This window comes from Seriola aureovittata, chromosome 15 (genome assembly GCF_021018895.1).
Source record: "Seriola aureovittata isolate HTS-2021-v1 ecotype China chromosome 15, ASM2101889v1, whole genome shotgun sequence".
NCBI lineage: Eukaryota > Metazoa > Chordata > Actinopteri > Carangiformes > Carangidae > Seriola > Seriola aureovittata.
The window spans coordinates 11,251,973-11,276,212 of NC_079378.1; the positions used below are offsets into that span (position 1 = coordinate 11,251,973).

Sequence of the window (24,240 nt, forward strand, 5' to 3'; positions counted from 1 at the left end):
CAAAGTTAGAACTAGAGAAAGAGAAAAACATAGAAGATAGAAATTTTTTTCCCCAAGTCTCCATTTGGGGATGTCAGTTCAGGAAGCTTGCTGTAAAGTCCCACTGCGCCCTATTCAAGTATACAATATCAGTGCTAAGTGAGCGTACAAAACTTTGGCAAAGTGCAGTGATAAAAGTATGTGACATTACTGTGGATATCTGCTTGAATATGAATTAATTCAGAGTCTATGTGTCATGACTAAACAACTTTGCCAAGAGAGCAAAGTGACATTTAGACAGGTTTATAATTTATTTACACTTATCCACTTCAGGTGGTTTGAGATACCTTTTAGCAAGATGTATGCTTTTTACAAATAGGGGAGCTACTCCTCTCAAGTGTAATTAACTACTTGGAAGATGATAGAACTGATGTATTGCTTTTTAGTCAATCCATGCCAGTTATCCATAGTTGTTAGAATAGCTAAACTGCTATTGTTTTTGTTAGTTACACAACACCTTCAGGTGCACTGTACCACCCATAGGATTGGAGAAAGGTCTACGCTGACTCGAACGTAGCTTGAGGAAACCAAGCCTGATGCAAACAGATTGATGAACTGGCTGATGGAGATGCAAATTTGTGACTGAATGTAAATTAAAGTGTTTTAAATCGCATCTGATTTTATCCAGATGGGGGGGGGGCACTTGAAATGACAAATGTTTTTTATTGTCAAGCTCTGTCATACCATCAGAGCCAAGAATATGTCATTATGACTGCATCGGAGAGACGCTACTTCATACATTGCATCTCATCCGTCTTATCGCTTCTTTTTTTTTGTATCACATCTTTCTCCGTGGTTTGACAAATGACGTACAGTTTTCCTCCTCTGTCTCTGTCTGCCTGTTTGTTTCTTTGTCCTTTCTGCAGTCTGCATCACCCACACACACAAGCACACCCCGTTCTGTTTGGCGGTTATATAGTTAAATTCCTGCCTGTGTTCATGCGAATGTTTCCGTGATACTTGTGATACTCCCCTGCCATAAACCCATCACAGCTAAACATACATACATTTTTTCACTTTCAACTGACATATGTGCCAATCACAGACCCGCTTCTTATTTCTTTCCCCCTCTCCCCCCTCTCTCTTGCATGCATGCAAAATTATTACAAAACGTACACTCTACGCCTTGTGTTGTTTTCGTTAACCTTTCAAATGTACATACACAACTCCCTCTCCTCTCTTTTTATTCCTCTATGTTCCTGCCCTATTTTAATTGTCGTTTTCAGTCTGCCAGTGGCTGCCCCCCCCCCCGCTGTGACAGCACCTGTACAGAGCCTCTCTTTTGGGGGTGTGCGACTGACATCTCTGCCATTTCCTGAAGAGGCTTCCTAGAGCCCGAGCTTGGAGTTTTGAGGGGCTGATCTGACTGCTGCAGTTTGTGGGAAAGCAGCTTATATGTGCATATTTGACTGTGGATGTCCGGATGTTGCCTGCCTTTAGGTGCCCCAACCTTATTAGGTTGAGGACACGCTCTCAAGTGGGGAAATTTTGAAGGTCCCAAGTTGCAAGTTTTGGCTGGAGGCTTAGGGTTAATATTGGACTTTGAATTACATTTAGGTTAGGGTTAGTTGCACACATGTGGTAGTGATATTGGTAAGACTTACTGTTGACAACAGTTCTCCTATTACACCATCTGCACAAGCAATTGAACAAACACTGCTGTATTTGTTCATTTTGTACCTGTTGTGTTCTTGTGTCTCTGCTACTTTGTCCCTGTCACTCACACACACACGCACACACACACACACACAGTGCTGTGTTATAATGATGTATCTCTATGATCTCTCTCCTCACTGTCTCCTTGGGAGAGTGAGAAAGCACCTGTCTACTTGTCTTGGCACCACAGCAGTGTGAGGACAGCATGGCATGACAGAGCCGGATGTTCTCACATGATTAAGTGGGCCAAATATGTATGAGAACATGGCACAGGTGGAGACATGAGGGCATAAAAGTCCTCTAAAGCTAGGTCAAATTCCTCTTTGGGCATCTTATTAAAGGAGGGGAATCTGATGAGAGGGAAGTCATGTGAACAGTTGCTGATGTTGTTCTGTGTTTGTCTCTCCTCCAGAATGGTCAGTTGCAGCAGCGACTGGATAATGTCCAGAGAGACTTCATCGTCTTCAACAGAGAAAAGTAAGGAACCTCCACTACCTGCCATTCCCTACAATACCGTGCATCTTTCTGTGAAAATAACGGGCATGGAAGAAACATGGCAACTGTCATTGTTGTGGAACTAACGATGCCTCCTCTTCAAATCTAATGAAGTCCTCTTTCAATATTTTATGTTCTTTCCTTGCACGGTCTTTAATGAATCCCCTGTTTGGTTGACCGTATGCAGGGTATGGTTAATAAAATGTTCTGTAGTTTGTCGACTAACAGTTTTCTTTGCTGGCTGGAGAAAGCATGTAGGATGGTGTGAATGGAAAGTAATGTGGCTATTTGTGGCAGAAGGTCTGGTCCATATACAGTATGTGGGTGTGTGATTAAGGCAGAAACACAGCAACTGGAAAAGAAGAGTGTCCCCCATGTTGACTATATTATGTAGAATGTAGAATTATGGTGATGACGTTTCTGGAAGTAAATCCAAAACTGAATAAATTTAAGTCAAGGAAAAATATTCACCACTGATTTGCATAAGTAAATGTTAAAACAAATGGAGATCTTTACTCATGTGAGTGGAAGCCAAGACTAATAGAAATATATAATAAGACTAGAATAGAGTATAATTCATAAGATATTTCATAAGAACAGAAAATAATGCTTCCACAGTCAAGTCAAAGTCCAAATAAAAGTTAAGTAAACACGAAGCAGTATTTGTTTGAAGAGGGAATACATCAACCTAAGAACGTAAAATGTCTTTTTATGAGAAGTTTAAAATCAGTCAGCCAATTCTTTTATAAAGAACTATAAAGTATGGCTCAGGCATACACAGCAGGACAACTGGTAGGGTAAGCTGGCAGTAAAATCAGACTGTTTTGGCCATCGCAAGGCTATGGGAAAGGTAAAATGATAAGATGTCTAACATTAGCAGTTATCATTGACCATCACAGGTCAAATGATAAAATGATAATAAGACCAGTTGCCAACTTTGACTCTTACATGACAAAAATGTGATCTTGAACAGAACATTATTTGATTTTGACTTCTTGTCTGTTTTCTTATGGAACCGATTTGTTATGCTCTCTTTAAGGACTTGCATCTGTTCAATATTAACAACAAGACGTTCTTCACTCAACAGGTCCAGGAAAGCAGTGGTGGACTCGGAGTCTTCTGAGCTGTCCACGAGCGAGAAGAACAAGGCAATAGAGGACGGACAGAACAACAATGTTGAGCCGGCTGCCTACTTACCAGGATAGGTCTTATGACCCGAGATTCCTACTTATTCCCTTATCACTTGCACCTGCCCACAGCTTGTAGATCAGCAATTTACACCTAGACACCTATTGTTCTATCAGCACAGGCACTCAGAACTGGTCTTCAGTGTTCCTGCACCACTATTTCATCTAAACAAATACAAATGCAGCACTGTATGCACCTGTGCATCACTGTTCAGCAAACAACTTTAATTAAATTAAAAAAATTAAAAAAAAAAAACACATTATCAAAAGCTCCAGAACTGCAGGAGTGAAATGGACTCCTGGAGCAGCAGCCATGCCAGAGCCAGGCTTTTATGCTTTCTTGTCACCAAAAACAATGACTCTCTGCAGAGTGTCACCCATGCCATGCTCCCTTACATCACTCTGGTGCTCTAAGGTCTGCTCAACCTCTACTCTGGGCAGTGTGCTGAAGTGAAAAGGAGGTCACTTCCCTGCCAAAAAAAAGATAAAGAAAAGGAGACCATGCCACACCTGCTCAGCTAGCAAATAAGTGTCTGATGTGGTCAACTGTGGCTGAAAGCTGTTTGTGATGCTGCTGTCTTGAGCGGAACAAGGCATTCTTTCTGGTTAATTACAGATATTTAAATTAAACAATGGTTCTCCAGTGCTACACTCTATATAATGGCACAAGGAGTTGGTTTGGCAACGTACTGTACACTGGAAAACAAGCACTTGGGTGGACGGCTTCGTTTCATGCGATTTACATGACTTGAGAGTCGAGCATGACACTAAGAGTACAAAACATTCAAACGGAGAGGTTATTAAAAGGTAAAACGAGGCCTTTTGTTTTTACCACAGCAACCACAGATTCCTCTAAGATAGAAATTCAAGAGCTGAACTGTAGGCTTGAGCGCGAATGGCTCACTTTATCATAGCAGCAGATACATGGTTGCAATGGTCATTATGCTAAGCTTTGCTAGTCAAGCTAACAAAGATGGTAGGACTGCAACATCTGGTACAATGAACCAGCTTTATCAGCTGCAGATATAGGCAAAACACGATCGAAGATTTCTTTACTTCTCTATGCTTTAACTTACTATTGAGCCAATACAGAATTTTGAAATGCAGTTAACAAACAATGGTTTTAAAATTAAGCTTGAAGGTCTATTCCTGACCTTAAAAGTTTATATGGGGCTGCTTCGGTCAGGCCATCAGTCGTGGCTTAAAGCTTCGACCAAACCACTGATGAAAGGTTTTCGTCAAACTGGTTTTAAAAATCCCTTAAAACGGTGACCATTTGGACTAACCTTTGCCTCAATCTGCAAATGACCAGCTGGGTCTTCAATTACAGCTATGAATACATAGAAAAGATAGCTGGTAGATGTTATATGTTCTGCACTGAATCCTGCTTTGCACATGCTTCTTCATCAACTGTAGCATTTATGCACAGAGAGACAAACAAAAAAAAAATCTTAAACTGTGAGTGAACACTTATTCCCTTAGGGATGGTTTTATAGACAAGGATTAAGCTGAGTCCTAGATAAGATTCATCTTTCAGTTACTGTCTGCATTAAAATTTGTTTTTGTCACGTAATATTTTTAAATGTCCTTCCTCTCTTTTTTGTTGTACAATCACATCTGTGCCACCAGATAAGTCTGTAAATTTGTTTTGCAATTAATTGCTCCCACAGAAGAATAAGGCATTTGCAGTCTGCTTCTGCAACAACAGTCATGTGCAGATGGTATTCAAGAGTAATCTGAAATTCAGCACCAGCTGGATAACACAGCGGGGGGGAGGGGAATTAAATCTCAATATTGATTTTCACAATTTTTCAAACTCATGGTTATTAACAAGAAAACACTGAAGGAAACAAATAAATACCAGGCAAGGCAACACCCCTCATTCATACTGTGAGATTTACTGGGACTTGGGTAAAACCACGTCAAAGGAGCCACACCTGCCTCTGACGCTGGCAGAGGGATGCCTTATACCGTAGATATGGCACACGCGTACGTGGAGGTAGTAAAAACCTGCGCTTTTTTCACAAACAGTAAGTAAATGTGATTTCTACTAATGCCTAGTCATTCTATATTGACCTTGATCTTATCTCTCTGCAATATGACTCAATCCTTTCAAGTCTATTAATACCTGTAATTATATTTAAAACATTTTCAATTCAAAACTGTTGGCACTTTTCTATTGGAAATTGGTACAATGTTTTGACTTACCTTTGTGTTGTTGTTGTTGATGTTGTTGATGTCGTCACTGATGTAATTTTACAGCTCCAAAGGTGGTTTCCTGTATAAGTTGTAAGATAAAGTGGGAAAGTTAGATAGGTGGATTAATCATAGATAAACCCAGAGTCAATAATATTTGTGAATAATTATCATAATTTGTTCATAGGAGCACCACATTGGTTGAGTATTGTTGCATCAATTTGACTGGTAATCATCTGATGTGGCAGATTTGATCCTTCCAAAAAGTGAAGGTATTAAATAATCATTGACAAATAGTATTTGACCCAGGTAATAAAATTGTTCAACAAAACGTCTACCTAAAAAAATTATTTAGTCTGGGAATAGAATTGTTCAACACTTGTGAATTTCATCCCTGTTTTGTTGTCCTTCAGTTGTCACTGTGTGTTTATTGTATTCAAATGTGATGGAGTTGCAAACTATTAAGGTGTGCCTTAAATAATGACTTTCTTTTTCTGAACCAACCTGACTGCCTCGTGCTTTATTTCACTTGTCGTTCTGAATGACCATATTTAATTGAATAAGAATTAAGAGCAGACAGAATGGGGCAAAGGATAGCACTGGTAATAAGCTTCTTATCAATATCAATAATAGTGAAAGGATATTAAAAAGGGGAAGATTGTTAGTCATACCAGAAGGTGTTTTTTTTACCTTTAATTAGAGTTGGATATGAGATATGTACTATATGTGTGTAGATGTTGATTGCTCTCCGCTATCCTAAATACAATGCTGCCCCCTAGTGTTGAGTGAATAGAATTACAGTTAGTGACCCTGCAAAGGGTGGTGATATGAATACCTATGGTTAACATGCAAAAATATAATCAGCCAAAAGGACAAGCATTGAACACATTTTAAATATGACTCGAGGAGAAGCAGAAAGAAAAAGCACTCCTGATCCTCGACTCCAGTGGCCACTGTTTATGGTCACATGAACTGGATCTAAGTTGGTACAGTGTTAGCACACTCTCTTTACTCTCCCTGATAAAGCATCCTCAGCACCAGAATGCGTCATATGCTTTCCTTATTCTCTCTCTCACCCACACACATCCACAGTTTAGAGATTTGAGTCCAGCACTTCCCGAGGTCATCTAGAAGGCAGAGTCCCTTCTCTCCTTCATAGCGGGCTAAGCTGAAGCAGCACTTTTCCACATTAATGGCTGATCTGAGGGGGATTTTCAGCTGGTAAATGCTCCCCCCCAATCTGTCTGATATCATTCAAGATAAAAGCAACCAATCTTCGTATATCACATAAATGTTCAAAATACTTTCTGTTATGTAATTGCTGTTCACGCGCACACGAAAGTAGAATTGTTCTTATGTAAGAAAGGAAAGGACTGAATACTAACAACTACTGTTCATCCTTTCCAGAAATATTTTCTCATTACAGTCAGAGATACTTTTCCATTTTCTAAGTTACAACACTAACATGCAACCAACTCACACCTCCTGTTTAGACTAAGTTTGCTGACTCATCACTTTGTCCAAAACCTAGTCTGCACTTTACGATCGTCATTTCAGCCATTCGACGTGATTACTGTGATGTCATGAGACATTTACTCACCATTAAACGACGCATATGGGACCTCGCAGCGGTTTTACTGCTGGACCTCACAGTGAGGTTGAGTGTGTGTAATAAGAAACACAATGCGGCTGAGTGGATGCTTTAATCAGCTTATGTTAGAGTTTTTCAGCAGGACATCCTGAATTTTGGAAACTGATTTTTTTTGGTTACTTCATTTTTTTTTCAAAACAACCTCACAATGAGAGTGTCATGAGTGTGTCCTTCTGTTAAATTATGTTCATAGCAAGTGGTGCTCATAGCACGATGCCAAGCTTAAAATAAACACTCCTAGGTTATCAGCAACAGGTTTAACATATAGGCCAGGTCATTGTGGACCAATTGGACAGAGTTTGACAAGCCAAATAAAACAATCTAAGATTTATTGTCATTTAAATGAAGGAAAAGTAAGAAATGTGACTTACCTTCGTGAACTGATGGAGTTTTGATGTTTGTCAAATGGCCATACAGTAAGTTCATTGTAGTAAGTAATGTCTTTTCAATGTTTTCTTCTTGACAAGTTTACATAAACATCTATGTTTATGTAAACTTACTGTACTTTTACCCTTACAGTAAGCTGTAGCTGCTTCACAATAAAAGCCCCACAGAGAACGGCAGGAGTCTTATTGTTAAGCAGCAACAGGAAATGTTATATTTGCATTAACAAAAATATTGAGATTTGTTTGGGGTTAAAAATATATAAATTCAATCCAATTACAACTGGTAGATCTACTGCAATTAAATAGACCTTCTTGGACAGATGCTGTTTAAACTGTTTAAACTCTAGCTAAAACGAGACAATGTACAACTCTGTAGTTATTCAACAGTAATGAAAAGTTTCATAGTGGCCTGCATGTTGTTGTCAACTATAAACAATAAATGTCGACATACGAATGAAAGTTACCTTCAAGTGGAACTCCTCAATTGCTGTGAATCCCGTTAGCAGGTGTGTGCTAATGCTAGTGGTGCTAGCATGTTGCCATACTCTTGACACTGGCAACTTTTTCAGGACGGTTATTCACTATGCTAAAAGCAACTAGAGTGCGGTAAGTGAGGTGTTCGCTACATATGCCATATTTGTCTTGTCAACTATCAGTGAATCACTTTCATAGTGAAGAAAACTAAACAAGACTATGGCTGGACCGTGTGTGACTGTTAGCATGGTGCGATTTGTGAAAAATGTCTCACGGGAGCAGAATGCAACAAGGCTTTGTGCTAAAATACCAATTGTATACATCAAACTGAGGGACTTAGTGATAAAGACCTGACACTAACAAGGGTCTGTTACTTTCAGCGATTGAGGTAAAGGCCCGGGTCACTATTTGAGGAAATGCGGTAGTGGAACACGCCCCCCGATGACGTAATAGAAACCGTTCACTGCAAAAATGACAAAATTATTAAGCTATTAAGGCTATTAAGAGGATTTATGGACTTTACTTGCGAATGACACCAGAGATAATTGAATTCTCGGAAGGTGTATGTCCCATTGAATCTTAAAATATATTCTTCATGTCTATGTGCTCAGATTTGTCTTAGTTATGACTCCAAATTGCAGCAACTGGATGCAGGCTACCTTGATCACCTCCATGAGCTGTGCTGTCACCACCACCATCACTGCTGCTGCAACACCGGGTTGGTAAGTCGGCCAAGCACCAATACCTTCCTGTTGTTTTCAGAACACCTGCATGCACCTGTCCCTCAGAGCAATTTTTCCTCATGTCTCACCCTCCTTGCCTCCCTTAGGCCTATAGTTTGAAAACCCCTGGAATATAACCTAACTTTTTGTAGGTGAGAAAACCAACTCGCCAATCTGGCGACACTGAGCCAGTCTGGTGTCCAAGTCTGATCCTCCTTCAAATAGTGTTTCCCTCCCATTAAAATGATTCCTGAAGCACCCCCTTACTGTGGATTGGGTTAGGACTTAAACTGGGTATGGTGAGCAGAGGTATCTGGTTATTGTTTGGGATAAGATAAGGGTAAACACTATTAATTGGAAAAAACACTTCACTTTGCCCAGAATCTTCTCCCAAGCTTTGAGATCTAACACCAACCAGCCACTGGACAGCCAAAGCACAGCTAGTATAGCGTAGTTAAGGCAAACAAACTTTATCTTCCCACGTCTGTAACAGATCTGACATGTGATGTGTCTGGCTGAATCACTCCAGTAAAAGGAGGTTAAGTGTTCAGAGTTGCTGGAACTGGTGCTGGAGTTGAAACAATGAAACCTCATTCAGTGTTGCTTAGATTATGCGTGTTATTCATTCAACGTAAACTGCTGTCACAGCCATGACTCACTGTCTAGGGAAATAAGGAAAATATGTTGACAGACATACTGTAGTGCTTCAAGCCATTCTGGTTTATTGAAAAAACAAGTAGGCTAATGACATTTTATACAAATTATAAGCGGGAAGTTCATTTGCCTGGATGATGTTGTGAATACGTGTTGTATGCAGTTGAATTTACAAAAGCCTACATTTAAAATGAGTATGTAATTTCTTTTTCAAAATTTTTATCAAAGTTAACCCTTTCATGCATGGATGACACTTCAGTGAAACAGGCCATTTTTGGTTATCATTTATATCAGGTGGAAAAAACTGGCCTACTTTCACATTTATGATCAAAATGATAGTGAAGCCTTTGAGTTTCTATTAATAAAGACTATTCAAATAAACCGTTATTTTTATTCCAACCTCTGGTGCATATGTCTTGATGTGAAGTTGAATGATAATATTAAAAAAAAGAGGTCTCAGTCAGTCAGTTGCAACTCATGTTTATTCAGGAAACAAATCATACCTCCACAACACACCTTATTTTTGACCTGCCATTTCTGGGTTTTGATACAACAGTAAAAAAGAAACAACATAAAAACAATAACAAAGGTTGTCAAACTAACATAAATACAACAAACCACCATTTGTGCCTGCCTCAGAGTTTTCCACACCACTGCCAAATAAAAATGCCATCTCCTTCCCTCCCTCCCCCACAGTGGGACAGCAACAAAAATAAAGGCTTCCCTTGCTGCACCGCAATCCTCTGCCTTATCAGAAAACAGCAGAGACATAAAAAAGAGCTCTAAGCCCCCCCCTCCCCCTGACACACATCAGATCCAGAGTGTTTCAGGTCGTATTCAGGCTGATGTTGAATTAGTATTGGTCAGGATTGTGTTAGGTTGGCTATGTTGGGATGACAAGGGAATGATGGTCTTTCCTCTCGTCCTAAAATGAGAGCCCAGTTTGTCAAGAATGAAAAAGTAAAGCCAGAGGTGAAGTGCTGTTATCTGAAAGCAGATTCTTGTTACTTAATCATTTCATTGCATCTGTTTTGTTTTTTTTTTTTGTCGTTGCCCTCATTAGCAAAGCTTTTCTTCACAAGCTATGATTGATCTACAAGGAACTGTTGAGTTTATTTGTACTTGTTCAGGTTTTTATCTTTTTTCCTCTATTGTCCTTCTCAAGATGATATCAGAATGACAGAAGCAGGCAATAAGCTAGAAGCAAATGCAAAGGACGGATTCTTACACTGTTCTTTTGTACAGCCATGATGGGGTGGAAGAAAAAAACTAAAACTGACAGAAACCTTTTGGGATAAAGAATAGTAGAACCCTTTCTAATATTTATTTTTTCTATTCTTTCTTTCTTCTCTTTCTGTCTTCACGAATTCTTTTCTTAAGCAGATGTGTCTCTCTTCCTGTTTTTTTTTTTTTAACATCAATAATTGTGTAATCAGTACATCATGGGGATGGTATTCATCAAGCACCTCAGAGGAGGAGGGCAACATGGATCACGTGACCCATGTGAATGTGGTCCATGCAGCTCCATGTCCAACAGCACTCCTGCTCTAAGATGTGATAAACACGTTTTACTTGGTCCAGTAAACCCGAACTGGCTGCAACAACATCATTCACAAAGCTACATTACATCTACTGTATATACAATGCCACCTAGAGCTAAACAACTGCATGGTAATACATGGCTAATGTGGGATCTAGTGTTATGTTTTGCTGACTATGGAGAAAGCAGGCTACTGAAAAGAGGGTGACATTGAAAGCCAAACAGGATGAAAGAACCATAGCATCATTCTGAGAAAAGCAGTATCCATTTTCCTTTGAGGGCACAGTTTGTTCTCTTTCCCTGTTGAATGTGATGGCATGCAGTTTTACTGGTGTATTTAACAATTACCAAAGCACCAAGTGGGCATGTTTTCACTGCCGGTGTCGTATATTCTGTACTGAGAAGAAGTGAGGCTAAGACGGGTTATGTGTTATGTGCTTTGGCAACATTATCCTTTAGAAGCATTTCCTGATACTCCACACTGGTTCAAATTTCCCAGGAAAAGGGATACTTTTCTCATCTGAGCAAGGTAGCATTGTGACAGGTAAGGCATGAGGATTCAGTGTTTTGCTCTTTTAACTTTTAACTAATCGTGGTCCTCTGCATCTCCTCCTCCTCCTCCTCCTCCCCTCCCCTCCCTCCCTCCCTCCCTCCCTCCCGCGATCCTGCACTCTGGCCGCTGCCGTTTTCTGGATGCGTCCCCTCCTTCCCGTGCTGTTTAACTGAGGGATGTGATGTTGGAACGACCACCAGGGGGCACTACAATACGCCGGCCAGCAGGCCTGATAGGGATGTCATCTGGGGTGGGGGGACCTGGAAAGAGAGAAAAGGAAAGGAAGATAAGTGAGTTACAAGGAAAAAGAGCATTTAAGTTAGTGGGAAGAAGGATAAGCTCATGCCGATCTGCAAAGAAATGACCACAAAGAAAAAACAGTAAATTTCAAGTAAATGCTACGAATCAGATTTCTAAGAATTCTTTGTCTTCGCAGATTATGGAATGACACAAAATGTCCCAAATTTAGATGTGTAACATGGGTTAGCATTTACTTATTTTAACAGCAGCTCTTGAAACTTAAATTTAATTGCTATAGAAAATGAGAATCTGACGCCACAAACTGATTTAACAAATAATGAAGGGGGACCTGTGGGACGACACCGGTGCCGAAGATGAGATTTACTGCTTTTTGCGCTCCTCTGGAAGATAGCACTGGTATCATCCGTCAGTTTTGTCAGACTTAATTTACACAGAATACCTTTTATGACGTCATAGCACACAAAAAATTGCTGTCATACACTCGCATTATTACTTTCAATCCACTAGGGGGTTTTTCAAGACACATTATTATTGTCTATGATAGATGGTACATGTCACTGAGATGAGAAAGGAATGCAAATTTCAACAGCGCCATATTTTGTATGAGTGCTGCTGAAACATTAACAAAAGAAGCTACAGTCTTGACATAAAGCAGTGTGTTTCCAAAGGATGAGCCAGGGCGTCTGCTGCAACAAATTATCAGCGAGTGTATAAATGGAAAGTGGAATGATGTCAGACTATGATACACTGCATCTAAGCAAACAATCCTTCACATCTCCTCTCCAGACAAGTAAATCAACTCTGCAGGTGGTGACCCTGGAAAAACTAAAATAGATAGGAGACTGACTCATTCTGAGAGTGCGCGCAAAATATACACACACACACACACACACATACAAGAATACGCACATACTTAAGCGCCCAACTATTACAAGGCCTGGGAAACCAGGACACCCCGTACGCCCCCCCCCCCCCCCCCCCCCCCTCTTTACAGTAAATTTATGTAGTCAAATGTAGAAATTCTTTCCAGCGGAGGTCACCTTCTTTTTTCATCGATGAGGTATCGCACATAAGCTTGTAAAAACAGGTTGCTCAATACAGCCAAAGGCTAAACATCTTTCTGTAAACTGTTCTTTCAAAAATGAGTTATCAGCTATTAAAAATAGTTTGTGTATTCACAAAGACTGCCAGCACCATGGTGGATACAGCTGCAGTTTCTCCAGGTTAAACAAGGTTATTCTCATTGATTTGAAGTTACACATGGACACATTTAGTCTGTCAAGGGAGGACAGGATGACTGGCTAATAGCTACTGTTGCTCTGTTTGATTAAAAAAAAAAACGCTGAAACACTGACTATCTGGTTCGTTATTTTACCATGTGTACGTAGTTTCACTGGTAGCTGGATGAAAACAATTTCTCACATTTGTTTTCTAAATCTAAGGTAATCCTGCGCTGACCTTACATATGGGCACAATCAGACTGTCACTCAGCAGTCCTGCATAATGAAACAGATGTCCAATGTGAATACATCGTGCCATGATCTCTCACATTAGATAGGCTTTCTTAATTGACCGTGTCTAAATGCCGGGAGTGAAATATTGTACGCCGTATATTTCAGGCCTCGTGCCAACACTCATAACCAGTGGGACTTGCAGTACGTGCAACTGTGGAGAAAAACTAGGAGGCTGCGGTTGGAGGTCTCAGTGTCCTAAAGAGCCCTCAAAATTACCTTGTTTGAGAGGTGTGAGATACTTTAAGAGAGTGATTCATTGGGAGAAACAGGGTTTAAGATGCATTCTTTGGAGATGAGTCATTAAAAACAATGACTGATTTGAGTTAGAAAGACTAAAGTAGTGCAAGATACATCTGTGTGCATGCTGGAAATAAAATATAAAAATCTGAATACAAGTATCCTAAAATACATGCAGGAATGCAGGATAATACAAACCATCATTTGCTTAGTTCAATGTGCACAATACAGAAACACACAAAAGTACTGGGCTCCTATATAGTATGCTAAGTCATCTAAATAAATGTAAAACACTAGTTTACATCATAGATGAGTGTTGGTCAAAAGTACAGTCTGTGTGGTTTCAATTTGGGGTAGAGCTGACTTCATGTCAAACTAAAACAAGACTCAAACAAAAACAGAAACAAAAAACAGCCAACTTTAACTGCCTGTACATAAATTTAACTAAATACATTGTGGCTCATTAAAACTCAAGGAAGCTAAGGCATCCAAGTTAATGACATGCATAAACAGACAAATTGTCATATAAACACTGTATAACCACTTTCACAAAGCGGTGTGATATACTGCAGACAAATACATGCCATACTGTGCACGTCAGCATAACATCTGAAACAACAAGAGATTATTAGGTTTCTCTACAGGCTCGAGGTTCATCGCCAAGGACTGTGAATGCATCATTCATGCACAGCAACAACATGCTAAAAAAAAAACAACCATGACTTGTTGTACTTCACAGCATGAAGTAGTTTAGATAAAAGGGTGTGTCATGGTGGATCTACTGATGCACATGCATGCTCCTTTGATGTTCCCTACATACAGTAAAAATCAATGCAGACCAATAACAGATGAGGAAGGACCGACCGGCTGATTGTATTAAGAAGCTGGGCTCACCGCATGGTGCAGGGTTACCTGCTAGACTAAATCCAGACTGGTGCAGGTTTCTGACGGGCTGTTTGGTGGGAGAGGTACGTGCCGAAGCAGAGGGGGTACCACCACGAGACATGGAGAATTCAGACACCGGGCCGTCATACATTCCCCTGGGCACTGCCCTCAGGACTGCCAGCTGAAGGGCAAATAAAGATAACAAAGATGGAGGTGTTTAGGGAGAAATAAAGAAGCATAATAAGATACAGAAGAAGAAAGAATGAGTAAGGACAGAGGGAGACATCATGGTGTTTGGTATGACAAAAGAGTCCACACCTGTTTAGCATTATATGGTTGTTTGTGTAACTGTTTGTGTCTGTATTATGTATGCATTTTTCAGAGAGCCTTTTTCCTGCTTCAGAACCAGTTCCAGATTTACACAACCACACACACAAATACAAACTTAAACACACACATACACAAGTAAGCAAAGTCTTTTACAGACTGGAGCAGAAAAAAAACACAACATACAGTATTAGTATGTCTTAAATCAAGTTGAAACTTTATGTTGTTAGTGAGCATGTCCTCGTCTGTCTGTCTGTCTGTGGCATGACTCAGTGGAATCTTGGAAGCTCTGTCAAGAGTTAAAAAGAGACATCTGTGAATGAAGGAAGCCTAACCGTGAGTGCGACCAAGATAAACAACACACTGTTACTATAGCTCCATTTTCTCATTAGCAGCCAGCTGCAGATTAGGAAATTGTTGAACAATGACGTTTCTAGAGCTATAAGAAAGATGGCACTGGAGCAGAAATCAGGGTCTGCTGTCACTTTACGCTGCTATAAATGAAATGGTTAAACGGGGTCACTTATATTTCTAATGAATCCTTAATCCTCTAGAGGAGCTACATGTCTCTTTTAATTTCTTTCTTTCTGACAAGGTAAAGCACTCTGGGTTTTGACATTTGTGGTATACAGGAATATTATTTTATTCCTTGAAGTCTGCTGCTAGGTTTGCTAGGTGTAATGGCACGCTTCGCCCTTACAATGTTATTTGTCGTTGCATATGCTCACCAGTTTGCTATTTGTTTCCATTTTATTTAAGATAGTCCGACATTTTGGAAAGTAGATTTAGTCTCTTACTTTCCAAGAGTGACATGAGAAGATTGATAAGCCTCTTATGACTTTACGCTAAATATGAAGCCTCAGCCAGCAGCCAGTTTAGCTTAGCATAAAGACTCTAACTTCTTGTCTTCACTGTGTTGTTGCCGAGCAAATGGCAGACACCAGTTCTTACACTTTGGGTTTTGTACAGATTAAACAAACTAAACAAAGTAGACTGTGTTTATTAGAGACCTTTAGAGTTGCTGGTAGATGGATTTTGTTACTTTTGGACAGAGCAATGGCTAGTTGTTTCCAGTCTTTATGCTCAGTTGAGCTAACCAGCTTCTGGCAGTAGCTTTATATTTAGGCAATCTAACAAGAATGCAAATAGGGGTGAACCCAAAAATGTTCAAACTAAAGTAGCTGTGTAATATGTGGCTTTCGATTTTAAACTGTAAGTACAGTCTAAACATTAATCCTCCTGACTGACCTGTGACGTTTCTGTCTCAGGAAAGACTATTAGGCCCTCAGCTACCTTGTGGCCTTTCCTGTAATAAGGGCAACATGGCTACATAACTTTTAGTCTTGCAAAACCAGAATAAATTTTAAATATGGGACTCATTTTAACTCTACAGTAACTCTTTAACTGTGTGTGGTAGGTCTCTGTGGAAAGCTATCCAAATCCAAACTCACTGTGTTCTTTTTAAAACCATGATGAAACAAAGCCACGACCACCCTCACTGCATGGACCTCAGCCTCCAAGGTTCAGCCGTCTCCCTGTGGCTGAGCTCAGATTGCTCTATCTCCCCCTCATCCCACTTCACTGCCTCCATCTCTCCCACCCACAGTCCTCTCCATCACTGTAACTTCTATCTCAGCCCAAACTCCCACTTACTCACTTACAGGCCAAGAGACCTTAACTCTTACCTCCCAATTTCTCCTATTTCCTCCAAATCTTCTCATGCATTGTGTGTGTCAATGGGTAAGTTTGATTATCAAAAGCAACAGTTATTCTTTCTGATATGATTTTATTATTGTAGTTTTCATTTAGGCACCATCTTTGGTGCTTAGCAGGCACCGTTGTGGTGTTATTGGCACTGTGCTTACCAGAGCTCACTTGCAATTCAACAGTGTGGTGAGTACTATGATGGCTCAACCTTCTCAAGTTTCTGTATAGATTATTTTTGTCTTTATATGTTCAGCTGAAGGTTGTACAGGTCTCCTTAAACAGAATTTGCCTTTCAAAATGGACATATCATTCAAAGATATGACATCTGCCTCAATGAGATTATTGTTGTATAAAGCGTATATAGTGGGCTGGACAGTAGTAAAAACCTGTATTTACCTGCTTCCTGGCTTTAACTCGCTTGTAGGCAAAGTCAGGGAAGGGAGAGCAGGGAATGAAGCGGCCCACACCGGAGGTGACATGCAGGTTTCCGTCCTCCAGAACAATCTTCCCCTGGCAAATCACCACGAGTGGGGCCCCACGCAGCTCCATGCCCTCAAAGACATTGTACTCAGCAGCCTACAGCGCAGATATAAAATTATTAGACACCTGTGAAGAAATCAGGATGTTCCAGCAGAATGTGGCAAATGGGGGGAATATGTGACTTAGTAGATATGAACAAAAGCTATGAGTAAATACGTTAATCACACAGCAGGAGCTAAAATGACTAATTATATATTATGCTAAATATATACAGAACGTATAAATGTACAGTTATAAAAGAATATGACAATTTGACTGTGGAAAATAAAGTCACTGTTCAAAAAAAAATGGGATCAAATTAGATTTATGAATAGTAAGCACAAAAGATACACGTTTATTAAGGCAACACTGATGCAAAAGTTTAAACATAAAATTCCACTGAGTTTAAGAATTAACAGAGTGGAGTTTTCAATTAATCTGTTGTGTTGTTTTGTGATAAAAAGCTCCGATTTGGATCATAGTTTGAAAATAAATGAAATGAAATGAAATGAAATGTCATTTGTTAACTCAAATTTGAGCCAAAGAAATATAACAAAAGAAAACCTTGTTAACCTCCCTGATGAAATAAGGGATGGAGGAGATGAAGAAGACAACAACAGGGGGGGGGGGGGGGGGGGGGGGGCTGTGGGAGGCATGCACTCTGTTTCTCCTCCACTCTCTCTCTCTATTCATTCTCTACCATTCATCACCTTGTTTTCTTACACTCGTCAGTTTGGCATGTACAAACACCTGCCGTGATCGAGCTGCTGTCTGATGCCGCCGTAGCACCTCTCGCTCTCTTTCCCTCGTTTCTCTCGCACTCTCTTCACTCTGCTCTTTCCAGTTGTCCGTTTCCTTCACTCACTTATCCCCCTTTCTGCCTGCTTTCCATCCTCTGTCTTTCTCTCCCTCACCCATTCTTGCTTGATTTATGTAATCCCTTGCATTTTTTCAACCTTGCGCACTATTCATCCTCTTCCAATTTCCCCTCTGCCAACTTTCTTTTCTCGACATGTTTGTGATCTCTGATGGTCCCCTCCCCTCATTCCATTGTTGCTTACTTCCTCTGCACACGGCCCTGTTTTCTGCTGCCGTCCAAATTCAGGCCAGAACAGGACATAACTAAGACTTACTGTAAGCCAAACATGATGTCATGACTAAGCTGAGTGTGTCTAAGAAAGTGTGTGTGTGTGTGTGTGTGTGTGTGTGTGTGTGTTTCTGGTGTGTCAGAATGCCCTATTGTGCATATATGCATTTTTAAGTTGACAAAAACAAGTAATGCAGACCAGATGTGAGTGAACTGATAACAAACTAAGACACAGCACAGTCTAAGTTATATTTACTGTACAGGGGAAGGCATTCCCCAACACAGTGTCCTGGTAAACAGGACCGCTCCTGTTTGGCCTAGCGTCAGACTGTCCATTAAGGTAGATTTATAGGAGCTGGGAGCTGCCCTTCTCCAGTCTTCTGCTCTCTTGTGTTATTTTATCTGGAGGGACGAGCAGCAGGAAATGAAAGGGTGACATCATTATGTAAGAACCCAAGGATCCTCAGTGGATGTACTCCACATTTGGAGAAGGCATATTATTAGTCCTTTCCGTTCCTCCCATCTGGAGACAGAGCAATGTACTTTCTCCCCTACTAAACAACCACCAGCAGGCCTTTAAGGGAGGAAAAATTTAAATGTACAAGTTTTACTTAATCATTCCTAAGGCCTACCTACAAACATTGTTTGTAAACGCACTCTTCTGTCACTCATGTTTTTCTGTGGAGGCAGGATCTGTGCTCGGCTGGTAAAACCTTAATTATCTGCGCGTGCACTTCCTCTGCTGTCGAGCCGACCTGCTTGGGATCCTCTAATGTCTGTGTAACGGTAGAGACCTCATTACTCACATGTGTCAGTTGTACGAACAGTGTGTATGTAAGATGTTTGCGCGGGTGTGAGTAAGGGAGAATATGGTCGTGTGTGTGTCTTTATGAGGCCTTTGACAAAAAAATAATAATTCAGGTTCACGTGTTTCTAAATGTAGTTTCGCTTTCATCTTTTAAATATATAGTTAATATGTAACTGGCAAAATTCCCTCAGTTTCAAAGTGTCATTAAGTTTAAGCATTGCTCTATCTTTTGTGATTTGAGTCTTACGTACTGTTTTTATAAGGAAAAGGAAAAATGTGATTTCTATGACTAACTTCATAAGCTGGTGTTTTGTTGCAACTAAGAAATCAACATGTTTGTAACACAGACCACACAGACCTCCGGAAAAAACGTAACACGGCGTCTAACGTTCACTATGATGCACTTTGTAAAAGGAACGGTGCAACAGCTGCCAACAGCTTGTCCGTAACTAATGTTGTCAAATTGCAGCCAGGTCAATTTTCCTATCATTAATAAATAAAAATTAGTCTTCCACTTGCGATTCATGGTCTGCCCCTAAAACCCCTCGGCCACAAGGCTAAACTCAATTTGCAACAAAATCTTAGTGAAAAAAAAAAAAAAAGCAAATCGGATTCCAAAAGAAGGGAGGTGGAGTAAATGGTGGTTACGCTACACTACCAATTCTGATTCAGATTGCCTTGAGAGAATTTCCCATGAAATAAAATGTCTTCTGAGCTGTTCTCTACTAATGGGATGAGTAGTTTGTCCAAGCAGCAGTGTGTACAGATGTTTCAAATCTCTGGGGCTTGTGCAAGAATTTGAAGTATTGGTATTTACTGTAACACAATCCTGAATGACATTCTTGAAAACCATTATAGTTGTGGGAATATATTGCAACATCCGTACAAATGAATGTGATGTAGAGGAAGTTCTTGATTAAACAGCACACAGATTCCCTGTTGATTTGTACAGGGTGTTGTGGAAAATGTTTCTATCACTGACAGAATGTTGTTGTTTTTTTCTGTTGTTGTATTTGGATAAACCAGTGTATTTCAGTAATCCATTTTTTTTTTTTTTCCAATCACGACTTCTACCATCATTGCTGAGGGTTTTTGGACTTAGTGAGGCTCAACTTTACATTGAGAGCTGGCCATGTGATCAGTGCAGTGTGAGTCGCATTAGTAGTGAACATCCACTGAGACTTCATTTCCGTTCAGAGGAACCGAGAGCTGTCTGGAAGCCGCTCAAAAATGTTCTCTCTCTCTCTCTCTCTCTCTCTCTCTCTGTCTGTCTGTCTCTCTCTCTCTCTCTCTCTCTCTCTCTCTCTCGCTCTCTCTCTCTCTCTTACACAGATGTAGAAAAGTTATCTCCTCCAACTCTTATATTTAGTCAATCACATTTCATCTGCAAAAAATGCTGGTGTCACCCAAGAGGAGGGAGAAAGAAGAACTGATTAAAAAAAAAGAAAAGAAAAAAAGTCCCGAGCTGGATTCTACTGAAAATCTAAGCTGTGTTCACTGCACATACCGAGTTGTGTGTCTTGGCAGTGATGGTGCGGATGGAGTCCGTGTCCCAGATGACCAGGTCAGCGTCAGAGCCCACGGCGATCCGACCCTTGCGAGGGTACAGGTTCAGGATCTTGGCTGCGTTGGTGCTGGTCACTGCAACAAACATGTTCTCATCCATCTTACCTGTAGTCTAGGAGGGGGGAAACAGGGAATAGTGATTGGAAACTGGATAAATGTCACATGGAAATTCATTTTGCTTCTACATACAGATGGATTACCTATGTGGATATACTGTGTGTAGCTCTAGCTGGATTTCATTTCATGATTTATTTTATTGTTTTTGTGTTTTTTTCTTACTCCCGTTCATACAAAGAGCAAGATTTTAAAAGAATAGTTCAAAATTTTGGGAGAAACACTTATTTGCCTTCTTGCTGAGAGTTAAGAGTATGATTCTCATGTCTGCGTGTTACGTATGAAGCTGCTGTCAGGAGCCAGTTAGCTTAGCTTAGCTAAAACTGGAGATAAAGGGGAAATGGCTACCCAGGCTGTGGAACATGATTAAAAAAACAAAGCTTACAAGCATGTGAAAGGCTGCACTCAGTCCAAGTTTGGTGTGAGTTATGCCGTGAGGAAATGGATTTAGTTTAACTTTTTAAAAGCCCATCCGCATTTTGCAGGCAGCACGGCACTCCACAGCTGTCTAAAAGCTACATGCTCTTTGTCTGTCAGCAGAACACTGATGCAGTGATAACAAGAGACAAGGAGGGAAAAAAGAGGGTAGTGTGCTGTATCAAAGGGTGAAGGAAAGGACAGCTGTGGAGATACAAAAGCAAATGATAAAGCAAGACAGAGACAGTGACAACAAGACTGAAATAAAGCCAGAGAGAGGAGGGAGGAAGGGAGGAAGGAAGGGAGGAAGGGAGGGAGGGAGAGTAATAGCTGACAAGAGCTATGTTGGGAATAATAGTGAAAGCCTGATAAAAGCAGAAAGACAGAACAAGAACATCCTTATAAAAAACGCAGAGATGAGAAAGATGTGGATTTTACTGCAGAGCAGCAACAGCTCAAACTGAGAATCAAAGAATAGGGGTTGCAGATGACAGTTTAGAGCAAAGCTAAGGCGTACAAAATGATGATTTTCCTTGGGGAAAAGGGTGGGGAGTGAATCAAGATGAAAGTAAAAAGTCTAGAATACGTCTTCATGTTGTTTGTTTTACTTTTTTTTTTGTCCTTCTCCTTCCAAAGTTTAAAAAAACTTGGAGAAAGAAAACGCCTAACTGGTCCTCACCACAGCTTTATCCCAGATGAGGGCCATTCGCTCCTCCACTCCGTTCACACCCTCTGGGATCTGAGTGAAGTCATCCTTGCCAATGGCCTTCTGGGCCACGCTGAAGGTACAGTGAGCACTGCCAGTCACACTCAGGTCTCCACTGGGAGACGAGGAAAAAACACACAAAAATACAGAGTTAAGATGAAATCACGCCAGCGCGTCGCAATCTGTGTAGACTGTAAAGCTCTGCCATCACGAGGGAAGATTGTTGTGCCTCTCTTACTTGAGCCGGAGAGGCACAACAACACCGAGCAAGGACTGGGAGTAATTGCCAGAGTTTGTTCTTCCAGCACAAACCGTTACGAATGTTTCCTGTTTCCCTGTAACGCTGTAACTCACTTACCGGTCCAGTAACAACTGCTGATTTACCAAAACTTTTGATAAGAGGTTTTTTTTTTTTTTTTTGTTCTTCACATGTATACAGCCAACAGAACATATAAACACATAAACCGTGACAAAGTCAAAAATTAGCTCACTAGATTTATTATAAGCTACAACTCTATCCACTATCAGGAGTTTATTTCTGACTCTCTTCGTCTGGCCTGGATGAAGGAGAGGTTGCGTGGAGAGTAATGCCAATTAGCACTGTAATGAAATTAGTCAGGGTTTATCGTATGTTAACCATGGAGCTAATTGCTAATCCAGTTATTCTCATTTGTCTGTAGAAGTTGCAGAAACGTTTCAGTTAGTGCACATGCAAACTGAATGTTCACTCACAAGCAGTGTGTGGTTTGGATGGGAATGTATGTATATCCTCCTTTGCCTTTTGTTATGTTATATATGATACAACAATGATACAACATCATGTGAAATAATTATAAAATAGCTTCCATCCTGTCTCGACCAAGCACACGATGAACAACATTACCAGAGTTGTGATATGTACCTTGACAGCAGTGTGTTCAGATAGTCTGGAGTGGTGGGATCAGGGCTAAGAGGGGGTGATGTTACAAAAGACGCCGCCTTGGCCCAGTTCTTGCTCCAGTAATGCGTCCCATCAGTCCCCAGGCTGGCTGTGATTGGCTCCCCAAACACAACATTTCCTGGGAAAGAAATAGTGGTAAAACTTTGTTAAAGTATCAAATGTGAAGTGTATAAAACTGATTTATGTTAGTGATTCTTGGCATTTTCCGAATCGAGAAAATGAATCAGTCAAGACTGATTAATTTGTCAGCAGTTTAATCTCACTAAAAGCTTTGGTAATTCGTCTGAGTGTTTGCAGGAGAGGAACCATGCCTGATCTCTGAAAAGCCAAACACCACCCTTGGCAATGTACAAATTTCACTTTGGCTCAATCGCAGCTGAGCCTGTACTTTCATGCATGATGAGCCAGGGTTTGATTCCTGTCACTAACACTTGTCTGCTCCTCTGTTAGGTCCCTCGCTCTGACACCTCACTGTTCCATGTCCTCCCCGGTTTACATGAATAGATCCAAACAAAAGGTGTCAAGCCCCTAAAGGCCCCTAATGTTTGGAGATGATGAATGCATGAAGAGGTCAGGTCTGAGGTCAGCACTAAAAACCTTTTCTTGGTTCATTCTCAAAAATTGTATATTTCGGGAATCCATTACAGCCAGGGAGGCAGCTTGGTTCACTCCTGCTGTTCTACTGGGACTGTGAGGAACGGTCTGTGTGACAGCTGAACCACAGAAAAGACTGCTGAAGATAATAAAATAGCATCTGTGTACATCTGCAACCTCAAAGAGAAAAAACGGGCAGCTAAGTAATACTATCTAAAATTCATATCCGATGTAGTTTCTTGTTTGTTTGATCTGATTTGTACCAAGATTTCCCAAAGAAATTAAGCCAAATGAGAAATACATGTAAAAGCTGTCAACAATATTATAAAATAGAATCAAGCTCATGTTTTGTCTCATTTTAATGAGCAATGTGTGTGTTGAAGACTTTCTGGAGATCATGCAAAGATAGCCCTTACGCTGCTACAACTCTACTCTAATACACAATGTACTAAAGCACCGCAATCTCCACAGAAATAAAGTGGGTGACGCTCGAGAGATGGAACTCAATCTTTTCTATCATGGTTCCTGTGAATCCGTTTTCTTTTTTTTCTTCGTTGTAAAAGCTGTTATTCACATGGTGGGAGAGAAATGACTTTTAATGTAAATATCATGTAAAATATGTGTCAAGTACTTGTTGCAGCAGTGAAGTCTAAATGCCGTTCTTTTACCTTTTTTCCGGGCCTGTGAGATGATGTCAGCAGCACTCTTGCTCATGACCCGAGTCACATAGAGAGGACAGTTGGTTTGGCTGGCGATGGTGATGGCACGAAACACCGCCTCTGCCTCCAGCTACAGAAGGGACAGGACGTTGTGGTTGACTTGGAAATGTTTTTCCCATTAAGAGTTTTTTTTTTTTTTTTTTTTCTCAAATAAACTTAAAATATCTTAACCACAGCAAATTATGTATTTTTGGAGCCATATTATTTGAATTATTCATTTTTAACCAAAATGACAAGTGAAAGCTTATAATTTTAACATTCACTGGTGAGGTTAGGGATTTATTCA

General features: G+C 40.4%; 2 protein-coding genes across 4 annotated transcripts in view; one reads left to right on the plus strand and one right to left on the minus strand.

Moving 5' to 3' along the window:
• stk32a (serine/threonine kinase 32A) overlaps positions 1 to 6,076 on the plus strand; it is a 63,292-nt gene extending 57,216 nt beyond the window's left edge. Inside the window, exons 12-13 of the mRNA XM_056397251.1 lie at positions 2,108 to 2,172; positions 3,278 to 6,076. Coding sequence (XP_056253226.1) covers positions 2,108 to 2,172; positions 3,278 to 3,395 — 183 coding nt within the window. The 3' untranslated portion in view covers positions 3,396 to 6,076. The remainder of the gene's footprint in view (positions 1 to 2,107; positions 2,173 to 3,277) is intronic.
• Positions 6,077 to 9,924: 3,848 nt separating this feature from the next.
• Positions 9,925 to 24,240, minus strand: part of dpysl3 (dihydropyrimidinase like 3) — a 42,110-nt gene continuing 27,794 nt past the window's right edge. For 2 of the 3 annotated variants that reach the window (XM_056396828.1, XM_056396830.1), the window contains exons 8-14: positions 23,904 to 24,024; positions 22,603 to 22,759; positions 21,675 to 21,816; positions 20,406 to 20,576; positions 16,881 to 17,060; positions 14,460 to 14,631; positions 9,925 to 11,813 (exon numbers count right to left, since the gene is read on the minus strand). In XM_056396828.1, coding sequence (XP_056252803.1) covers positions 11,719 to 11,813; positions 14,460 to 14,631; positions 16,881 to 17,060; positions 20,406 to 20,576; positions 21,675 to 21,816; positions 22,603 to 22,759; positions 23,904 to 24,024 — 1,038 coding nt within the window. In that variant the 3' untranslated portion in view covers positions 9,925 to 11,718. The remainder of the gene's footprint in view (positions 11,814 to 14,459; positions 14,632 to 16,880; positions 17,061 to 20,405; positions 20,577 to 21,674; positions 21,817 to 22,602; positions 22,760 to 23,903; positions 24,025 to 24,240) is intronic. The other variant, XM_056396829.1, reaches the window with a different exon arrangement.